This window comes from Brassica napus, chromosome C1 (assembly GCF_020379485.1).
Source record: "Brassica napus cultivar Da-Ae chromosome C1, Da-Ae, whole genome shotgun sequence".
In the NCBI taxonomy this organism is placed as follows: domain Eukaryota; kingdom Viridiplantae; phylum Streptophyta; class Magnoliopsida; order Brassicales; family Brassicaceae; genus Brassica; species Brassica napus.
Window position 1 is genome coordinate 4,261,377 of NC_063444.1, and position 21,793 is coordinate 4,283,169.

General features: G+C 35.5%; 1 protein-coding gene across 2 annotated transcripts; it reads right to left on the reverse strand.

Annotated features, from left to right (window-relative positions):
• Positions 1 to 6,032: 6,032 nt before the first annotated feature.
• LOC106406921 (protein ALP1-like) lies at positions 6,033 to 8,392 on the reverse strand. 2 transcript variants are annotated; one of them, XM_048745293.1, is made up of 2 exons: positions 8,049 to 8,392; positions 6,033 to 7,282 (listed from the first exon to the last, which is right to left on the reverse strand). In XM_048745293.1, exon 2 carries the CDS (start codon positions 7,179 to 7,181, stop codon positions 6,147 to 6,149), a length of 1,035 nt encoding a protein of 344 aa, XP_048601250.1. In that variant the 5' UTR covers positions 7,182 to 7,282; positions 8,049 to 8,392; the 3' UTR covers positions 6,033 to 6,146. The 2 variants fall into 2 exon arrangements, with proteins under 2 accessions (XP_048601250.1, XP_048601249.1); XM_048745292.1 differs by having other exon boundaries at positions 7,894 to 8,392.
• Positions 8,393 to 21,793: the final 13,401 nt, after the last annotated feature.

Below are 21,793 nucleotides of genomic sequence, written 5' to 3' on the forward strand. Positions count from 1 at the left end.
ATGACCTCTTCCCACGTGGCGTGAACCCATCTCATACGGTATCATTCGGACGACCCGGTTCACCAAATATCGGGCTTTTTATAATTTTAAAAATACGAAAAGCCCTTAGATCCCGAGCCCATGAACCCCTCATGACCCGCCAATGCAGATGCCCTAAGTGCCCTTATTAGTAGTGATAACTACACCGTTTAATCTCCGTTCACTGACTGACAGGTGTCGAGAGATGTATTCGTTGCGGCTTTGGGATTGTCAATTATTTGATAGCGATGACGGCACGTGTCCTTAGTTCACCGGTTGAGATAAGTTTTTACTATCCTACCCCTCTGGTCTTTGTTACTAGTTTAAGGTAAGACATTTCTTGGAAAGTTAATTACTCTCTCGTTGACCGGCTTGCTGACCAATGCACAATTTGCATTGCATGCATTGCATGTATACAATGCATATGCTAATTGAGGGAAAATATCATTAATTATATTAATTTGATTTAGTTTCTGTATGACTGTATCTAAGAATTCATTTTAAAAGATATTGGTGCCATATAATGTAGGACATGCTCAGTTTCTATAGATTCCTACCATTTTTTTCTTTTTCTTTTTGTTTAATCGTTTTCATTCGTTGTGGTCCTTGTGGACCAATAATGTGTTGATTCTAGGGTTTTCTACTTCTATCTCTTTGTTTTTTTGTACACGAAGACAGTAGATACAAAATAGGAAGTTCGTTTCTAGTTATGCCGAGACTAATCTTAATCTTAATACTTTCTGTAATTAATCTTTGAAATTTAACATAAAAAATATACATTGAGCTGTGGATATTTGTAGCAAACTATATATCACGTATACGTATAAGATCCGCTGTTTAGAAACACTAAAAACAAAACCAATGAAAAGCTAATGCACAGTTTGTAAGCATAACACGCATTATGAAATAATGGACAATCAAATCTTTTACCAATGAATTATAGGGATCATATTAGTAACCATCATGTATACTAATAAAAATAATTCTCAATAAGTCAATATACTGAATGAACATCATGCATCAAAGTATTTCTTAATTATACACCCATTCGACAGTTTTCGCGAGTTTTAGCCAGCGATTAACTAACTAAACATAGTTGGGATTAATCTAAAATCATATGTCAGTCGCAACTTGTCAAGAAAACAATTTGGATTGGTTAGCACACAAGAAGCAATTGGGAAGTCACGTGCTTGTAACTTTTGTATAGTTACAGAAATGTACAAAACACATACGTATATACAAATCTTGATACGCAATTAAATGTAAATATGTATACACATATCAACACCATACGGCATAAACTATGATTAAGATAAAATATATTCTACATCTGTTATACTATTTTCTTATATTTCACATGTTTTATCATGATAGTCTTAAACTGATTATTAGTTGATAAATGGCAACTATTTCAATTTTTTTTTATTAAATGGCAACTATTACAAACAACAAATGCTATATAATCAAGTTATTTTCATTTACAAAATATATTTTTCCTTATAACATGCGTACCTTTTATATGCATCTCATTGAGTGGTGATGCAGCAATAGATCGACAACACATATACAAACTATTAGATAATTTTCTAAAATTATGTTACATTTTGAAGGATAAGGTCATACCAAACTGAACTGCGATCCAAAACTTTTCCGTTTTGAATTTAATCAGGAAATTTTATTTTTAATCACTGATGAGAAAATTATATTATTTTTTAAAAAGAAATTAAACTGCGTTGAATGACCCAACAGGGGCACCCATGCTCTTTCCTCCTCAGCCACCAGAAACATTTGGGCGGCTCTCAGCGTCAGCGATACCAACCTTTACTCATGTGTGGACGTCTTCCTCCTTATATTCTAGTGTATAATATTAGTTTTGAAAAATAATATAAAGTAGCGTTGCAATTCTGCGTCATCTCATCATATCATACTTTCAATCACTTTTGTTTATAGAAACGGAAATAGTGAAACTTTATAACTTCATGTCATCAGAAGTGCATTAAAATAATACGTGATTCACCCAAATTTCGATATGTACATATACTGTTTTCTTCGAACATACTTGTCATTAAGAACTAAACGAGTACACTTGTTTTTAATGTAGTTTAACTTTGAAGCCGTCTAATTAAGCGCATATATATTTAGTCAAGTGGTTCCACTGATTATACAGTTAATAAACTAAACTATAGTTAATCCCATTACCACAGAACAATGTGCGACTGAAGCAGTTTGGAAACTCGAATATCCCATTCTCTCGAACTGCTTTCTCTTGCGGGAGGAAAATGACCTTCAACGATTTATGTGGTGCCTTTTCGTACCCAAACAAAATATAAGTGATAAATACGATCTAAACTAAAATCTAATTTAAATTGTAGACCTGAACTCTCAACCGTGTGCATAAAACTACATTGACTAACATTACGTTAGTCAACCGTTATCTTAAAAAAAATGACGTCGTTTTGAAATAGTGAAAAAAATAGCAATCACTGTAGATCGAACCTTGGTCCCACGGATAACAAACAAACTTATTTACCACTGTGCTACTTCAATTATTTTGTTTAATTATTAGATTTAAAATATATTTAGATTGGGATCCGTATATTCTAAGATAACAATTATTTTTGCTTACACATTTTATTTAATACAAATTATAATTGCACTAGTAATTTCTGCATTTTAAGTTTTTACACTGCTATACATGTGATAAAATTGAAAATGATATTTTATAAATTATTCAATCTAATTTTAAAATAACATTTCTCAAATAGTTATCTAATTTCAAATATTTAAATTTAAAGAATCTATATAAAATTATAAAATTATATAAAACTTAAAATACATAGATTTAACCACTTTTATATATAGATTCTTTAAATTTAAATATTTGAAATTAGATAACTATTTGAGAAATGTCATTTTAAAATTAGATTGAATAATTTATAAAATATCATTTTCAATTTTATCACATGTATAACAGTGTAAAAAACTTAAAATACAGAAATTACTGATGCAATTATAATTTTCCTTAAATAAAATATGTAAACAAAAATAATTGTTATCTTAGAATATACGGATCCAAATCTACATATATTTTAAATCTAATAAGTAAACAACAGAATTGATGTACCACAATGGTAAGTAAGTTTGCTTGTTTCCGCGGGACCAAGGTTCGATCCACATCAATTGATAGGCACTTTACCCGATATCCGAAGCCGCACCAGAACCCAATCCGAAAAACCCGAACCAAAATCCAAACCGAAGTAGCAAAATATCCGAACGAATATTGAATTAGGAGAGATTGGATATCCGAACCCGAACGGATAATATCCAAACCCGAATGGATATCCGAAGATAACCGAATATATGCATAATTAACCATATATTTCTAGTTTACATCTTTCATTTTATATAAAATATTTATGTTGATACTACACATATTTTAAGTTCATATGATATATATATATAGAATTACGGAAAAAATGATTTGCTACTCACTTAAAATGCGTGACAAACTTTTTATTTCAAGAATTAACAAAAAATTACATCCAAAATTTAAAAACAATGACCAAATTAATGTCTTTTTTAGTCTCAAAATGTTATGTCCAAATTTATTAACCATTCAATCTATTAAAAATAAAAAATTAGTTAAGTGAAAGTTAAAATTCTAAATACAAGAAATTTGAGAAATGATTTTTTTTTTTCAAAATCTAAATATCCGAACCCGATCCGAAATAACCGAACCCAAACTAAAAATATCCGAATCCGACCCGAAGTACAAAAATACCCGAACGGGTTCTATACCTCTATACTGAAATACCCAAAAATCTGAAATACCTGATCCGAACCCGAACGCCCACCCCTAATTTATGTGATTGAGATACACATACACTTGTACAATCACGCAAAATTGCTGACATGCATGGGAACATAACTATCTTCAATATAATTTGATGTTGTTGAACCGCCAATAGCGCATGGAATAATGCCAATATGGTTTGTTTGTTTGTTTAGTAATTTCTTGTATCATTTATAATTGAATGTCAAATGGTATATACATGAACTTGTGGAGACACCTTGAACTAATATTGTATAATATAGAAGGACATACAAATAAATAAATGAAGCCGTATAAATCAAATTAAAATTAAGAGAACGATTGGAAAGACCGAAGTATTAATTTCCTTTCAAAATTAACTTTGCATGTCTTATATCATCCCTAAACCAGTCTTGAGTTTGAGCAAACAAACAATACACATCGAGTTGGTTTGTTTAGAATATAGAATTTTGAACTTTAAAAATAATCCAAATATAGCCAAGAAAATAAGAATCTACATTCATCATTGATATTAATTAGTCATAACGTTGCTTGATTGTTTTCGACGAACTAACACCGTTGATGTGAAGTCCTAATTGTCTCCTAAACATTATTGGCTACTGTAATCATTAATTAAATTTAGACATTAATTAATGGAGGTTATTACGTACATGTTGTTTAACAGACAGAGGCATATACCCTAGTATTTTTGTGATTGCATAATTGGAATTCGAATTTGGTAATACGCGTTAGCAGACAAAGAAACACATAATTAACAAGTAATATTTCAATAAATAACTGTATATGATTGTGTTAAAAACCTCTCTCTAAAGTTCTCTCTAAACTCAGGGTTATGGAATTGTAGAGCTTTCCGCTCCTACCCAGACACTAACATGAATGAGCAATGAGCAATTGAGCATCATCTCCAACTATACTAGATCCAAAATGTTCGAGTCTTCATGATGAACTGTACATATATCTATCGATGCATATGCAATGGAAAGAGATGGATCATATCAACTGACAATTATAATCGATAAAAGCAATTATAAATTAATGTTCGTCCATTATATTAAAAAAAATAGAGTTTTCATAGCAACGACCCAAGATTATTACTGCACCTAGATAATTAATTAATTGCATATTGTTCCATCTATGAAGAATACTACTGCCTCATGCATTGTTCATATATATACATCATGTCGTCTGATAGTAAATCCTTTTTGGTTTTATGTTCTGATAGTAGTTAATGCTTCTATTGGAGTTGTTAGGATACTGTATGATTTTGTATGAACTGTTATAGTTTAGTTCGTTGTTTGTGAGCGGATAAAAATTAAAAGCTCATAAAACAAATCATCGGAACAAAATGAAACGAGATCATATGGGTGATCAAGTCATTATATATCTTGCTGGTGCAACAATGTCTAGTTGTTATTTGTACTTATGTAAATAGGTTTATGACAATTAAACCTTAATAATCCTGTAATATTGCATGTTCTCGTGTTAGTTCAACAGGAAGAAAAGAGGAGAAGCAAAAACAAAATAATCACAAGGAAACAGAAGATGGGCAGGCGCTTGCTGGTTCCGGTTCTATTACATGATGACGCAAGCATGGGACCCATAGTATATTTCTCTCTCACTTTGGTAGGCGGTATCTTGTCTTTTTGTAGCCATGGTGGGCCCATTCCGTCGCCAATATGTATCAACTTGTATAACATTAATTTCATATAATGTCATTAAGAATTTAAGATACATTTGAACTATAATCAGACATAATGGCCCTGTTCGTTTCGTGGTCGCCAGCGTCAGCGACCAGAGTCAGCGACCAGCGACTGCGACATGATGTCGCTGATAGTTGTTCGTTTGAAGGTCGCGCGATTGATCGCAGCGGTTGTCGCTATGTTGTTCGTTTCTATGTCGCGCGATTAATCGCAGCGGTTGTCGCTATGCTGTTCGTTTCTGTATCGATGGCGACCAAATATTTACTTTTGACATACATTTGCTCTTGTGTACTTAGGTTTCGTCAAAAACATGGCTAAATCATTAAAACTGTAAAGTGTAATAAATCACATCATGGATGCAATATGTTTAATCTTTTCAGTTTCTTATATTTTTTCTTGTACAAGTTCACTTTTGTTTATGAGTTGTCACATTAATAAACTATAATTCTAATTAAAAAGTCTACACTTGAATATTATTCCTGGTAACTTAGAATATTGAAAAAGTCTAAATAATAAAAAAAGTGATCATACGAGTAACTTATAATAATAATCAGTACAAACTCAAATCAAATAAACTAGTAAGGTAATCGATATCCTCAACTCAACTCATTACCAATATGATCACGTAAACCTTCCATGGCTCTATCACCAGTCGGCTCATATAGAATATGTCCGCCATGACCATCACCATCTTCTTCTTCTTCTTCTTCATCTTCCTCTTCATCTCTTTCTTCTTCATCATTATCACCATGAGTATGATCTTCTTCTCTTCTCTGCCAATGCACAAAATCATTATCTTCTCGATGTGAATCACGTATGAAGTTGTGTAGAGCCATCGTTGCCGTCACTAGCTTTATCCATTTGATCGAACCATATTTTGGATGCCTACGGTCAAGAATTCTCCATTTTGCTTTCCACACTCCAAATGTCCGCTCAATCACTGATCGCAAGCTTGAATGTCTCCGGTTGAACACCTCTCGAGTGTTCATTGGTGGTCCTCCTCTGTTGAACTGATCGAGATGATATCGAACTCTACGGTACGGACCAAGATACCCTGTTCTTGTGGGATATCCAGCATCAACCAAATAATACTTTCCATTTGGCGGATGTGGAAAAAAAGGCTCATTCCTCGCACAATAAGTTAATACCTTTGTGTCATGGGCTCTACCCGGCACACCCACATAAGCATATATGAATGTCATATCAAAGTTACATATAGCAAGGACATTCATGGTTGGCTCCTGTTTTCTGCCCCTGTATGCTTCTGCATTTCGCTTAGGAGGGCGGACTGAGATATGAGTTCCATCCAATGCTCCAATACCGTCTTTAAAAAATGGCCAGTATCGATCATCATTTCTCAAAGCAGGACATACTCTTGTGAACTCACCATCTTCTGATTTTAGTGCATCTGCAGCAAATTTCAAGAGAGCACTCAAAACCTCACCAAGTTTTCTTTTGACTGTATCTAACGAACGCTGATATCTTTGTGCAATAACCCGTACTGTCTTATCTTGGCCCACCACTTCAAGGAACATTGCAACCGCTTCTTCAATATAGACATTTTGCGTCTCTTGTAACCCATATCTCGTTGCTAACATTTTACACAAATCTTGAAATGTCCTCTGATTCATGCGAAGAATATCATAACACTATTGATCTGACCCGTGCATAAGTTGCTGAACATGATTCCATCCAACACTTTGTTTTGTCTTGTTGTGATTTATGTCCAAACCTGAAAAGATAATACAAAATTTGACTCTTGTGAATTGATTGTTATAAAAGACATAAAAGAGGTTATAAACTTATAAAGACAAGAGAGGTTTGGTCGGATATAAATGTTTAATCATTCATAAAACTACAATTCATATCGACTTGATTATTGTAACCAAGGTGCGTGCATGATATGTGACAACCAATTTAAACTACCTAGCTATTATCATTGTTATAATATGGAAGGAATATTTCATAAGCATACGAACTAACAAGAGTCTTGTAGTAATATATCATTTTCTTAGTCTTCTTATCATCTATGCATCAAACGTATAAATATGTTACTTAACCAAGCTTTATTCAGACCAAACTATAAAAGACTTGAAAGCAAATGCAAGAACACTTTTCACAGACCAAAAAGAACTCAAACCCATGTCTGAAAACATTCACAGGAACTCAAACCCGTATCTGATAATCTGATTAAAAACAGAGATTTGATAATCAAAATCCCAACAGCCAACTCAAACCCATATCAAGAATCAAAAAACCCAACAGCCAACTTAATTAATCTAAAGGTTCTATTAGCATAACACAAAACAGAGAGAGAGAGAGAGAGAGAGAGAGAGAGAGGACCTTGAGCAGAGAAGTTCCCTGTAGCCGCCGGAAATAGATCGGAGATAGAGAGAGAGAGACAGAGCGAGAGAGACAGAGCGAGAGAGACAGAGAGACAGAGAGAGAGACAGACAGAGAGAGAGAGACAGAGCGAGAGAGACAGAGAGAGAGAGGACCTTGAGCAGAGAAGTTCCCTGTAGCCGCCGGAAATAGATCGGAGAGAGAGAGAGAGCTTGAGCAGAGACGTTTATGTGTGTCCAGGAAATAGATCGGGGAGAGAGAAGTTTTTTGTGATTTTTTTTTTGGCTTGAATTTGTCTTAGGGTTAATGGCAATGTATTGTGATTCTGTAAATATATTTAGGTAGTTTTGTCTTTTTAAGTTTTTTTTTTTAGTCGCACGATTTTGGTCACACCGCTGAAATTTCTGGCGTTCAAAATTTTAAATCGCTGATCGCTAGCGTTTGGTCGCTGAGATCAGTCGCTGAACTCACGACCGATAAACGAACAGCGTTTGGTCGCTGAAGTTGGTCGCTGAAGTTGGTCGCTGACGCTAGCGACCAACAAACGAACACGAACAATTATCAATTCCTGTCGTATTTTGCTGCCGGTGATGTATTCATAGGTGAGATGATAATGAAATGAAATGAAAAAATGAAATGGATAACGTACTTCCTGTAACAGAGTAAATATTTTGTTTGCCTTCGAACAAATCAAGTCTAACAACACATGTTTCTTGATAAAAAAAGTACAACAAAAAATACAATCACTATTCTCATTTCATTTTTTATATTATATCAACTATCTACTGAAATTTTACCGACATTTGTAATTTCATAGTTTGTTTTGTTATTACCGATACATAGCCTATACACATATATCACAAACTCTTTAAAGTTTGTTGATTCTGCTGCATTAACAATAATGGGATCTAATGTATTAGTTAGTACTATTGTAATGAATCAATTTTATTGTAATCATCATTGCCATTGGATCCTTTGGTCGTGGAGAGCCAGCAAAAAATGAATACGTGTGACACAATATTGCACGGCAATGCCATCAAGAACATGTACTCTGCATGCAGGCATTACTAGCAGTGAATTATCAATAATTTTATACAAAAGGTTATTACTTTATTTCATTTTCGATCATTATTAACATTCAACATACCATTATCCTGTCTATCCATAATTCCATTTTTCTATGACAAACAAAGACGTTTCCACTGTCACAGACAACGACAAACTCGTAAAAATTCAATATAACTAACACAATGGGTTTGATTCGTATGTTTAGTGTCAAAATATTCGGAAAATGATTTGATTAATTCCATTTCATGAGATGATACTATATTCCGTTTTGACTTTTAGTATATTAAAAACTGTTTCCAAATCAAACTTTAGCAGATTGAAATTTAGTGTCTAATGGAGATAAATTTGGTATATTTATAAAAAAATATGTTTGGACATTTACATACTCGAGTTAAAAGTTAAAACACATCCATCAAGTTTCTTTCGTTGTTAGGGTTTTACTTTATTACTAGCATAAGACATGCGCCTTGTGCAAAGTAAATTTATATGAAAATTATTTAAGAAATATCGTATGGAAAAATAAAATTTATATTTTTGATCAAATTAATATTTTTGGCCCTTAAACAATTTTTTTTAATTTATTAATTACATAATTTATTTACTGATGAGCTTACTCCACTTTTAAAAATATTTTAGGTCACCCAATCACTTATCGCATAAGAACCTAACGTTTAGGCCGAAGAATCTCATGCCAACTATTTGGTTACAATAGAACTACACCAGCTCGGTTTTATATCATGATTTAGCAATTTAAAAGTTAATTATACTTATGAGAAGTTTATGTTCACTTGCAAATCCTATCTATCTTCAATATTTTTTCTCATTTTTGTGTCGTTTTTTCATTTTGGTTATTGCTCGATATAAATATTGATTTTTGAATTTATTCTCATTTCGTTATTTTGTTTTGGCCTGAGATTTAGAAAATGTTAAGATTTAAAATTATTAAAAAGATACATACTTAGGTTAAAATCTGCGTCTTGTACAGAATAAATATTTTATATTTATTACTTATTTTATGTTTTTCTGCATATTATGAAATAATAAAATAATAATTATATATTAAATAAGTAATAAATCAGTTACTATTAGGCAATAAATTGGTGTGCGCATATAAATCAAACGACCGCTCTTGTTTATTCGCAATCATTTTAGGGTAAATAAATCAAAACCATCAATCTTATTTATCGTATATGATATATAATTAAATTCAAATGATATTAATATATATATATATATATAGTTTACTTTTAATATGAATATTTATTAAATGAGGTTTTTACTCATATGATTTTATAATTATTTGCATATTTTAGTAACAAAATTTTACACCAACGATCTTTTTTTAGTGTGGAATATTTAGTGGTTTCAGTAACTTATAATCATTTTTAAAAAAACAATGAAGATTTAAAATGAAAATATTAACTTTTAATATATTTCAACGCAGATATAAAATATAAGTATATATTTTCATATGATGTATAGTTTAATTTAAACGATATGAAATATATATATATATATATATATTAATATAAACACTTATTAAAATAAAATTATTTATTCATATAATTTTATAATCATTGTATCTTATTATAGAAAAAAAATTAAACATTGATCACAAAAGTTTATGTGAGACTTTTAACAGTTTTAATAATTTATACTTGTTTTGAAAAATTCAAAACAAAATATATACAAAAAAAATCTAATTTTTTTATTATATGATTAATGTAATTGTGTAATTTATTTTCATAATAAATAACTAAACAAAAATGATAGAAAATCTTTATCATTTAAAATCATTAATTGCCATATATATCTTAATCACATTAGGTAATTCCGTAGGTTTTATTTAAGGAAATAATATATAATAATTTTAATTTGATAAATGGATGATCCATAATGGACATACTATATAATATAACATTCCATAGCAATTTTATTTTGGACTAACAAAATTCTTAATTGATTTTCAAGGCGCCACGTAAGCAAAATTAGCATTCCAATTACGTAACAACTCAGCATGACACTTTTTTAATTAGTACAAACTACATGTTATAACGTTTTAACTGTTTCTCTATTAATATATTGGAGATTAGAATATCGCAATCATTTACAGGTTTGCATTGTGCATATATGTGTGTATCTCATATATAATGTAAATGATATTTATTTTAAATAAATAAATTATTTTGCTAAATAGATATAATAAACCTGAATACTAGTGAAGAAAAGATTCGTACTAATATGTGCTACTCTGTGCATATATATGGTATGAATCATGATGCATGCCTTTTTTTTTTTTTTTGTTCAAACTAATCATGATGCATGCCTTTCACTCAATTTTGGGTTGAATTGGTTTCGTCTATTTCAGTTATTTGCTGACTCTAGAAAGTAAATGCCTAACATGGATGGAGTTTTGTACTGAGGTGGCAAAGTTTTGTTTTCAAAGTTTCTTTTATCTAACTATTGGTGGACGAAATTAGAGAGAAACTGATTGATTGGAACGGGAATAACATCGGTAACTAGCGGACAAGAGGCATTCACATGGAAGCTCTGCATAAAATCAATAATGGTGTGTGTTTGGTTCGAAATACAGTATTTTATACTAGATCATTGATTGTGATGAGAATTGGGACATCAAACAAACGAAAATGATTTCTAACGAACTTAAGTACTTAAACTGACAATAGTAACGCGGTTAAACCTTAAAAAGTTACTTCATGCTATGGGAATATGCGAACCTCAGTCCTCAATATCATTATCATAGATTGTTCTTATTTTTTTTTTTGATCAAACATAGATTGTTCTCATATTAGGATTTCTAAATGATCAGTGGGAAAACAAACTTTAGGCCTAATATTGCTGTTATGGTTGGCTAAGCAGTAGCACAGAACTAATCTATCAAATTAGGAGTAAAGCATGATTTTGAGACATGAATCGGGTTCGTGTTAAAACTTAATTTACTATCAGATTTTGATCACATCTTATATGGAGCTGTCGTGCATTTAGTGTATGATGGTTATGTGAATCGCTCAGCTTCACATGTGTCGCTACTCTGATTCAACTATTGGATTATGTATTTTCTATATTTAGTTGGGCTCAGCCCATTTTCTTTACAAAGACTCATTCTCTGTCTCAAGTCTCGAGTAATTAATTAGTGGGTTATGTCTTCGTAAATTGAGTTGAACTCGCAATAAAGCCCATAATAATTTTTTTTTCTTTTGCTATAGTCAGAGGCTCAGAGCAAGCTTAATGTTGAATTTGTTATAAATCATACTTTTGGATGTCCATAACCGGTCCGGTCCATGACCGGCCCAATACCTAAAGAGAGAGGCGGCCGCAGGAGAGAGAGAGGCGGCTTAGACTTAGAGAGAAGGGGAAACCCTAGTTTCTTTTTCCTTGTATTTGTACACTTTCCATATTTATGTCTTTCCTTTTATCTCTTTGTAATTCTCATATATAAAGGCACTCTATATGTTATGATTAATAATAAGAACTTACAAATTCTAATCCTTAAGTTTATAACACGTTATCAGCACGATAGCCTCTAGCCCTAAGCCCCACGAAATATTTTTCAACCCAGCCGAAAATCATCAAACCCTAAACGAAAAGGAATCTGCCTCGGAACTTCAAAGAAGCTGTTCTCCCAAACCGTGAGGACCCAGACACTACAAGAAAACACATGCTTAACGACAAAAATTAACGAGGAAAAACAATCCTTGTAAATTTGCGTCGAGTTTACGACGAATTTACGTGAAAAACTAAAGTCATCGTTATTTCCTCGTAACGTAACGACAAAACTGTTTCGTCGTAAAGTGGATGTAACTTTACGAGTATTTTACGAGGAAAAACTGTTTCCTCGTAAATACGACGTAAACTTTGCGTGGTATTTACGAGGGAATAGTTTACGTGTATTTAGCGAGGAAATTTTTGAATCCACCAACTTCATAGGTGTTACACGTTTTTTTTGCCCACCTAATTAATTTTCGTCGTAAATTCATAGCAAAATTACAACTACCAGATTCGAATTTTCCTATAAATATGGATGTTTAAACATCATTTTAAACACACCAACAACAAAAAACGTGAAAGAAAAAAAAATGGCTGGCTCCGGGAATATTTACGAGTTGCGGAAGTGGATGTATATGCATAGAGATGCTAACGGGAGAGTGACGAAAGAATACCTTGCGGATCTGGAGACATTTATGCATCAAGCAGATTCAACACCGCTCGCCCAAGAAAGTGGTAAGATGTTCTGTCCTTGTCGGAAATGCAACAATTCGAAACTGGCAAACCGTGAAAATGTTTGGAAGCATTTAATAAATAGAGGTTTCACGGCAAATTACTATATCTGGTTTCAACATGGAGAAGGTTTTAATTATGATCAGAATGAAGCTAGTAGTAGTAATAGCAATTTTCAGGAAAAAGAACCGGTTGATCATCATTTGCATAATGAACATAGTTACCAGCAGGAGGAGATGGTAGATTATGATAGGGTTCATGATATGGTAGCTGATGCATTCGTAGCTCATGATGGAGATGAAGAACCTAATATAGATGCAAAAAAGTTTTACGAAATGTTAAACGCGGCGAATCAACCACTTTACAGTGGTTGTAGAGAAGGTCTCTCTAAATTGTCGTTAGCTGCTAGAATGATGAATATTAAAACTGATCACAATCTACCTGAAAGTTGCATGAACGAATGGGCGGACTTGTTTAAAGAGTATTTGCCGGAAGACAATGTGTCTGCTGATTCTTATTATGAGATTCAGAAACTGGTTTATAGTCTTGGGTTGCCTTCGGAGATGATAGATGTTTGCATCGACAACTGCATGATCTATTGGGGAGATGATGAGAAGCTAGAAGAATGTCGATTCTGCAAGAAGCCACGATTCAAGCCGCAAGGACGGGGACGTAATAGGGTACCGTACCAAAGGATGTGGTACCTACCAATTACAGACAGATTGAAAAGATTGTATCAATCAGAGCAGACTGCTGGAAAGATGAGATGGCATGCCGAGCATACTCAGACGGATGGTGAGATGACTCATCCATCAGATGCAAGAGCCTGGAAACATTTCAACAAAGTACATCCAGATTTCGCTAGCAATATCCGGAATGTGTATCTCGGATTATGCACAGATGGATTTAGTCCGTTCGGAATGTCAGGGAGACAATATTCATTGTGGCCAGTCTTTCTTACTCCATACAACCTGCCACCGGAGATGTGCATGCAACGGGAGTTACTATTCTTGACCATATTAATACCTGGTCCGAACCATCCAAAAAGGTCCCTGGATGTTTTCCTACAACCACTGATAAAAGAGTTGAAGGATTTGTGGTCAACAGGGGTGAGGACGTATGACTGTTCAACGAAGACGAATTTTACGATGCGAGCGATGCTTTTGTGGACCATAAGTGATTTCCCTGCCTATGGGATGTTGTCTGGATGGACTACACATGGGAGATTAGCTTGTCCATATTGTAATGGAACGACAGATGCGTTTCAACTGAAGAATGGTAGGAAGACAAGTTGGTTTGATTGTCACCGTCGATTTCTTCCCATTGGCCATCCTTACCAAAGAAAAAAGAATTTGTTTAGGCACAAAAGGGTTGTGAGAGACACTCCTCCTCCATATCTAACTGGAGAACAAATTGAAGCGCAAATCGACTACTACGGAGCTAACGAAACAGTTCGTTGGGGTGGTAATTGGCATGTCCCTCGTAATATGCCAGATTCTTACGGTGTTCATCACAACTGGCACAAGAAGAGTATATTTTGGGAGTTGCCATATTGGAAGGATCTTCTTCTGCGCCACAACCTCGATGTGATGCATATAGAGAAGAATTTCTTTGAGAACATCATGAATACAATATTGAATGTCCCAGGGAAGACAAAAGACAACATAAAATCGAGGTTGGACTTGCCGGATATTTGCTCAAGAAGCGAGTTACATATTAAAAGCAATGGACAAGTTCCCGTTCCGATATTCAGATTATCTTCAGAAAAAAAGTCATTGTTGTTCAAATGGGTGGCATCAGAAGTGAAGTTCCCCGATGGGTATGTTTCGAATCTCTCTAGATGTGTTGAAAAGGGTCAAAAGTTCTCCGGGATGAAGAGTCATGATTGTCATGTATTTATTCAACGACTGCCCTTTGCATTTGCGGAGCTACTTCCAACAAACGTACATGAAGCACTTGCAGGTACGTGGTGTATTATATCACAATAATTTACAAAATAATATATGACTAACAATGTGTTTAATTTTTTTTTGAATATAAAAGGCATTGGAGCATTTTTCAGGGATCTGAGCACACGCACTCTTAAAGAAGAAGTTGTGGAACAGCTTCAGGAGAACATTCCCATCTTATTGTGCAACTTGGAGAAGATATTTCCTCCCGGATTTTTTGACGTCATGGAGCATCTAGCTGTCCACCTCCCATATGAGGCATTGCTTCGTGGACCTGTACATTACGGATGGATGTATCAGTATGAGCGAGCCATGAAATATTTGAAGGGAAAAGCAAAGAACCTCGCCAAAGTTGAAGGTTCTATAATTGCTGGAAGTTTGACGGAAGAAGTTTCTCACTTCACATCGTACTACTTTGCGTCAAAAGTACGTACACGGAGAAGAGCTCCAAGAAGATATGATGATGGTGGTGTTGCGCCAACATATGCAGTTGCTGGTGTTCCAGACATCTTTAGCCAGATTGGGCGACTCGGTGGGAAGTGTAAAGAGGTTTGGTGGTCGAGTGAAGAAGACGCTCATAGTGCACACACCTATATTCTACTCAATTGCGAAGATCCATTGATGCGTTATTTTGAAAGGTAACATATATTGACACTTCGAAACACATATAAGTATAATTAATTGTATAATTGCGAGAGATTCATTCCTATAAAATGTGATTTTACAGCCTATTTGTTTCTCAAGTCGAAGAAACATTTCCTGGTATATCCACAAGTGACGTAGACAAAAGAAAGATCAACACTTCATTAAGTGGTTGCGGAATCAGGTATTAACTAAAACTTTTTTTTCATACATTATCTGTATTTCATTAACATTCTCTTTATTTTTGCAGGTTGATTATGACGACGACGATGCAGATTATCCTAAGTGGTTACACGAAGTAATTCAATCTCCACTTGTAAAGGTCACCACATCACAGATGTATTTCACACGAGGCTATACTTTTCATACATATGACTATGGTAGACAGCGGGCGACCAGTAACTATGGAATATGTGTGAAAGGGGAAACAGATTTCTACGGGATCTTGACGGAGATTATTGAAGTCGAATTTCCAGGGATACTGAAGCTGAAATGCGTCCTCTTCAAATGTGAATGGTTCGACCCCGTCGTCAACAGAGGTGTTCGGTCTAACAAATTCGGTGTAGTTGATGTCAACGGTGGACGAAGGTACAACAAATTCGAGCCTTTCATCTTAGCTTCACAAGCAGACCAAGTTAGCTTCCTTCCATACCCTCGGATGAGAGATTCAGGTATAAATTGGTTAGCAGTGATCAAAGTTACACCTCGAGACGAATCATCAGTGGAGAAGAACCACCATTGCAAGAAGAACAGATAAATGAACTCGAGGAACCTGAACAAGAAATTGATGACATCCTTCTCATTGATCCGCATAATCACGAGTACGAAGATCTTACCGATGATGCCACAGACGAAGCTGTTGAAGACGAGTTTAATGAAAATGATGATGTTTCTAGTGATGACGAGAATGTCGATGTATCCGATTGATGTATTTGTTTTATGAATAAGATGAGAGAGTTTGTTTTATGAATAAGATAATGTGGGGTTTGTTTTATGAATAAGGTAATGCTGGGAGTTTGTTTTATGAATAAGCAAATGTGGGATATTGTGGTTTGGAATGGAAATAAAGATGGAGTTTGGAATATATGAAGTAGAAAATAAGGAATATGGGGTTTCGGGTTTTTGGTTTCGGGTTTCGGGTTTTGGGTTTTGGGGTTTCGGGTTTGGGCTTTCGGGTTTCGGGGTTTGGGGTTCTAGGGATATATGAAGTAGAAAATTAAAGATGGGGGTTTGGAATATATGAAGTAGAAAATTAAAGATGGGGGTTTGGGTTTCGGATTTTGGGTTTCGGGTTTGGGGTTTCGGGTTTGGGGTTTGGGGTTTCGGGTTTGGGGTTTCGGATTTAGGGTATGGGGTTTGGGGGTTGGGGTTTCGGGTTTCGGGTTTCTGATTCTAGGGATTTAAACATAACACTCGTTAATTCCACGTAAGCACAAATCGTCGTAAAGTCCACGCAGGATGAAATCGTCGTAAAGTCCACGCAGGATGAAATCGTCGTAAAGTCCACGTAGGATGAAATCGTCGTAAAGTCCACGCAGGATGAAATCATCGTAAAGTCCACGTAGGATGAAATCGTCGTAAAGTCCACGCAGGATGAAATCGTCGTAAAGTCCACGTAGGATGAAATCGTCGTAAAGTCCACGTAGCATAAAATCGTCGTAAAGTCCACGTAAGACAACGAGGAAATAACGACGAAACCTAAAATTAAAAATAGGGTTTGGAATATATGAAGTAGAAAATTAAAGATGGGGGTTTGGAATATATGAAGTAGAAAATAAGGAATATGGGGTTTCGGGTTTCGGGTTTCAGGTTTCGGGTTTGGGGTTTGGGGTTTGGGGTTTGGGGTTTCAGGTTTCGGGTTTGGGGTTCTAGGGATATATGAAGTAGAAAATTAAAGATGGGGGTTTGGAATATATGAAGTAGAAAATTAAAGATGGGGGTTTGGGTTTGGGGTTTCGGGTTTGGGGTTTGGGGTTTGGGGTTTCGGGTTTGGAATATATGAAGTAGAAAATTAAAGATGGGGGTTTGGAATATATGAAGTAGAAAATAAGGAATATGGGGTTTCGGGTTTCGGGTTTGGGGTTTCGGGTTTCGGGTTTCGGCGTTGGGGTTTCGGGTTTGGGGTTTCGGGTTTGGGGTTTGGGGTTTGGGGTTTGGGGTTTCGGGTTTGGGGTTTGGGGTTTCGGGTTTCGGGTTTGGGGTTCTGGATTTAAACATAACACTCGTTAATTCCACGTAGGATGAAATCGTCGTAAAGACCACGTAAAAAGATTTAAACATAAATCACGTTAATTCCACGTAAGCAAAATCGTCGTAAAGTCCACGTAAAGAAAAACACGGGCCTTTGTGATTCCTCGCCATTTCCTCGTAAAAAAAACATGGACTTTTGTAACTGCTCGCTATTTCGTCGTAAATTTACGACGAATTTACGACGATATGTAATCTTATATATACAGCTGACCGCTCACTCTTTCTTTCCTCTCTACTTCCTCTCTACTTCCTCTCCATTTCGTAGCAATGGTAAGCCTCTCTGATTCCTCTCTAATTTGGTTAGTTTAGGATAGATTAGGTGGTTAGTATAGGGAATTTAGATAGGTTTGCGGATTTTATGTTATTTAGTGTTGATTAGGTGGATAATGTTGAAAAATATATTGTTGATGTTAATTTTAAAAATTTCATTTTTTTTTCCAGGTTCGAAAAGGAAGACTTACTGCCCATTACAGAGAGATCTTCGGTGAGCCGGGTAGTCGTTTAGACCCGGCCTCTTCTTCCGCTTCCAGTTCTTCGGGCCAGGAGACTGTCCCCGAGACTCAGTACACTCAGAGAGTCTCTGGGTCTACTTCTTCTAGTGCACCATCGGCTCCTCATGTGCCTCCTCCGATGCCTCCTCCTGTGCCTCCTCCGATGGCACCTCCGATGGTCGCTGATATTCATCCTCATCTGATGGTGCCTCCGAGTGCTCTTTACTCGCAGTACACGGTAGAAGACATTCTCAGTCTGCCAGGCAGAGAAGGTTTACCAGTCATCGACCTAGACCGACCGGACGGAACGTTGTGGTATGTTGCATTAATTTTTTTAATTCGTTTAAATATCTTTTATAACATTAAAAAATAATTTATATTTTAAATTTGTATTTTCCAGGTGGGGGGTTGACGGATGTCTTGCATCGGACGTAACCGACACGATCAAGGGTTACTTCTCCATGGCACATCCAAACTGGAGTAAGACGCCTCACTACGTCAGAAAGACGTGGTTCAAAATTTACGCTGTAAGTTTCTATTAATTAATTATATATATTTTAATTTTTTCATGATTTATATATATACTTTCTAAAAAACTAATTGTTAATTTATTTTTTCCAACAGCAAAAATATAATTGGGCTTTGGGGATCACTGAGAGGGTGAGGAAGAAGTTTAACGCGAAAGCGAAAGTTCGCTTGTTGGACACGGTCTCCAACTGGAAGGGTGACTGGATCGTGAAGGGGTATGAGCGTGGCAAACCCGCTGAGCTCACCACGGACGTGTGGGATGGCCTCATCCGTTATTGGCGCCTTCCTGATTCGATTAGAATCGCCCAGGCTTGCTCTAACTCCCGTAACACGGTCGATGAGCACGGGAACGGGCCGATGCTTCACACTACGGGCCAAAAACCCCACGCCGGTGTCCGTTTGGAAATGGTAATTAAATATTTTATTAAATAATTTTTTTAATAATTATATTAATTTATTCTAACTTTCTTAACTGTTTTTTAGGCCAAAGAGACGGGACATCTCCCGTCTCTTATGGAACTTTACGAGAGGACCCACAAGAACAAGGCGGGCGTATTTGTAGATGGCAAGTCCGAGCAAATCTACAACGACGTAGTTGCTCGGGTTGAAGACCGCCAGACTCAGCTGACCCAGCAGTCTACCGACGGATTACCCGTCACCTTATCCACACTTGAAGTGGATAAGATTTACGAGGAGGTAAATTTTCAAAAAAATTAATTTTTAATTATTCATTTAATTTAACTTTAAATATTTACTTACAATATTTATTTTTTGTTTTTAAGGTTGTCCCTAAAAAAAAGGGACGGACATTGGGTATTGGTTCCGTCAACGATGTTCCGAGAGCGACATCGTCTTATGGTCAGCGACGGGATGATGAAGTCACGGAGCTGCGTAGAGAGTCCGCTCAGCTGCGTAACGAGTTGACCGCGACAAAATCTCGTATGGGTGGAGTCGAGGGCTTCTTGGACGTTATTGCGGCCACAAATCCGGAATGGGAGTCCATGTTGAGGAACATGCGACAACAACATCCCATTCATGGCGAGTCATCCGGCGACGTACATAACGAGGCGGATGTTACGAGGAGGAGTGATGAATTCTACCGGGCGATGAACGACCCTTAGTTTTTTTTTGTTGTTGTATTATATAAATTCAAAACTTATTTATTTATAAAATATTTTCATATGAATTTATTTTTATTTTTATTTTGAATTTTAATTTATTATTAAATTAAATAATTTTAATTATTTTTTAATTATATTTTAAAATTCTGTAAAATAATAAAAACGAAGTAAATTCGTAGCTAATGTATGACCTCTGTACGTGGAAATCTTACGAGGAAATGACGAGAAACAGTTTACGAGTATTTTACGAGGAATTATTTACGACGAAATAACGAGGAAATGTTTACGACCATTTTACGAGGAATTCATTTCGTGGTTGTTACGTGTATTTTGCGAGGAAAATCTTTCAAGGTATTTACGTGTAGATTACGAGGAACTGTTTTCGAGTTATTTACGAGGAATTGTAGCGACGTCCTTACGAGGAATTGTAGCGACGTCTTTACGACGAATCGTTCTACTTCGTCTTTACGACGAAATATATTCCTCGCTAAGTTACGACGAATTAGCGAGGAAATATGTGTTACGACGGACGTGTAACGAGCAAACGCGTTTCCTCGCTAATTCGTCGTAAAGCCTCTTTTACGACGAAATAACGAGGAAAACCGCCCTCGTAGTGAGAAAATGATCAAGATATCAACTCGACGCCCTTGCCGAGACAAAACAGTCAGTGCAAACCGTTTGTCGATCTGACCACTGACGCGCCCTCACGCACATATACAGTGCGCGTCGATTTGCTTTGGAAACCAAATCCGATTCCAATAAGGATTTTCAAACCGAACTCAACTCCTGTGCAAGTCTAATATCAACAAGGAGTTCAAGCCGACAGGAGTTGCTGCCCGTGTGATCAAACTCTCTTTTCCATTCAGATCAAAAGGAGTTCATAGCTCGTTCACGACAGACGATCAAGGCATTCCCGATCAGACGTTCGCGACCCGATAGAAGCGACTCGATCTATTCCAGCTCGCGTCTCCGATCAGCCTCAATCCGTTCGTGCTTCCGTTTGCGACAACATCAGCTCGCGACTCGATCAGCACGTTGGACAGCTCGCGTTCCGTTCCCGATCAGCTCGCGGTTCATCTCTTTGGTGGTCCAGTTCAACAATCATCTAAGGTTAAAGGTAATTCCAAACCTAAGAACCTATAATCGAATTTGGATTGTTTGATAAAGAATGAAACCCTAAAATCCTAATCTTTATGAATCAAAACCATAGGGTAATAGATCAAAACCCTAATGAGTAAATCGAAGCTCAAAAGTTCGATACCCCAAACCCTAAATCAAAATTGATCTATTGATCGATTAAAATCGAAATCCTTAATGGTTTTGAATCTCAAATCAAACTCCTTTGATCTAAGATCAAAATCGAAACCCTAAACCCTAATTTGAAAATCATTTTGATTGTTTGAATTCGAATCTGAATTGATTGTTTTGATCACCTAGAACTGTTGCTAAGATTGTTTAATCTCGAATTTGATATTAAATTGATTGAAACCCTATTTCGATAGCCTTGATAGTTTTAATTAAAATCACTTGATCATATCATTTCTTTGCCGTGCGGCTTGTTGCATCATTCATACATAAACTGATCACATTGATTGATTACAATTACACTTAG

What these genes read in the sequence shown, in the direction of transcription:
- LOC106406921 (XM_048745293.1), bottom strand. Translation starts at nt 7,181, where the DNA reads ATGAATCAGAGGACATTTCAAGATTTGTGTAAAATGTTAGCAACGAGA.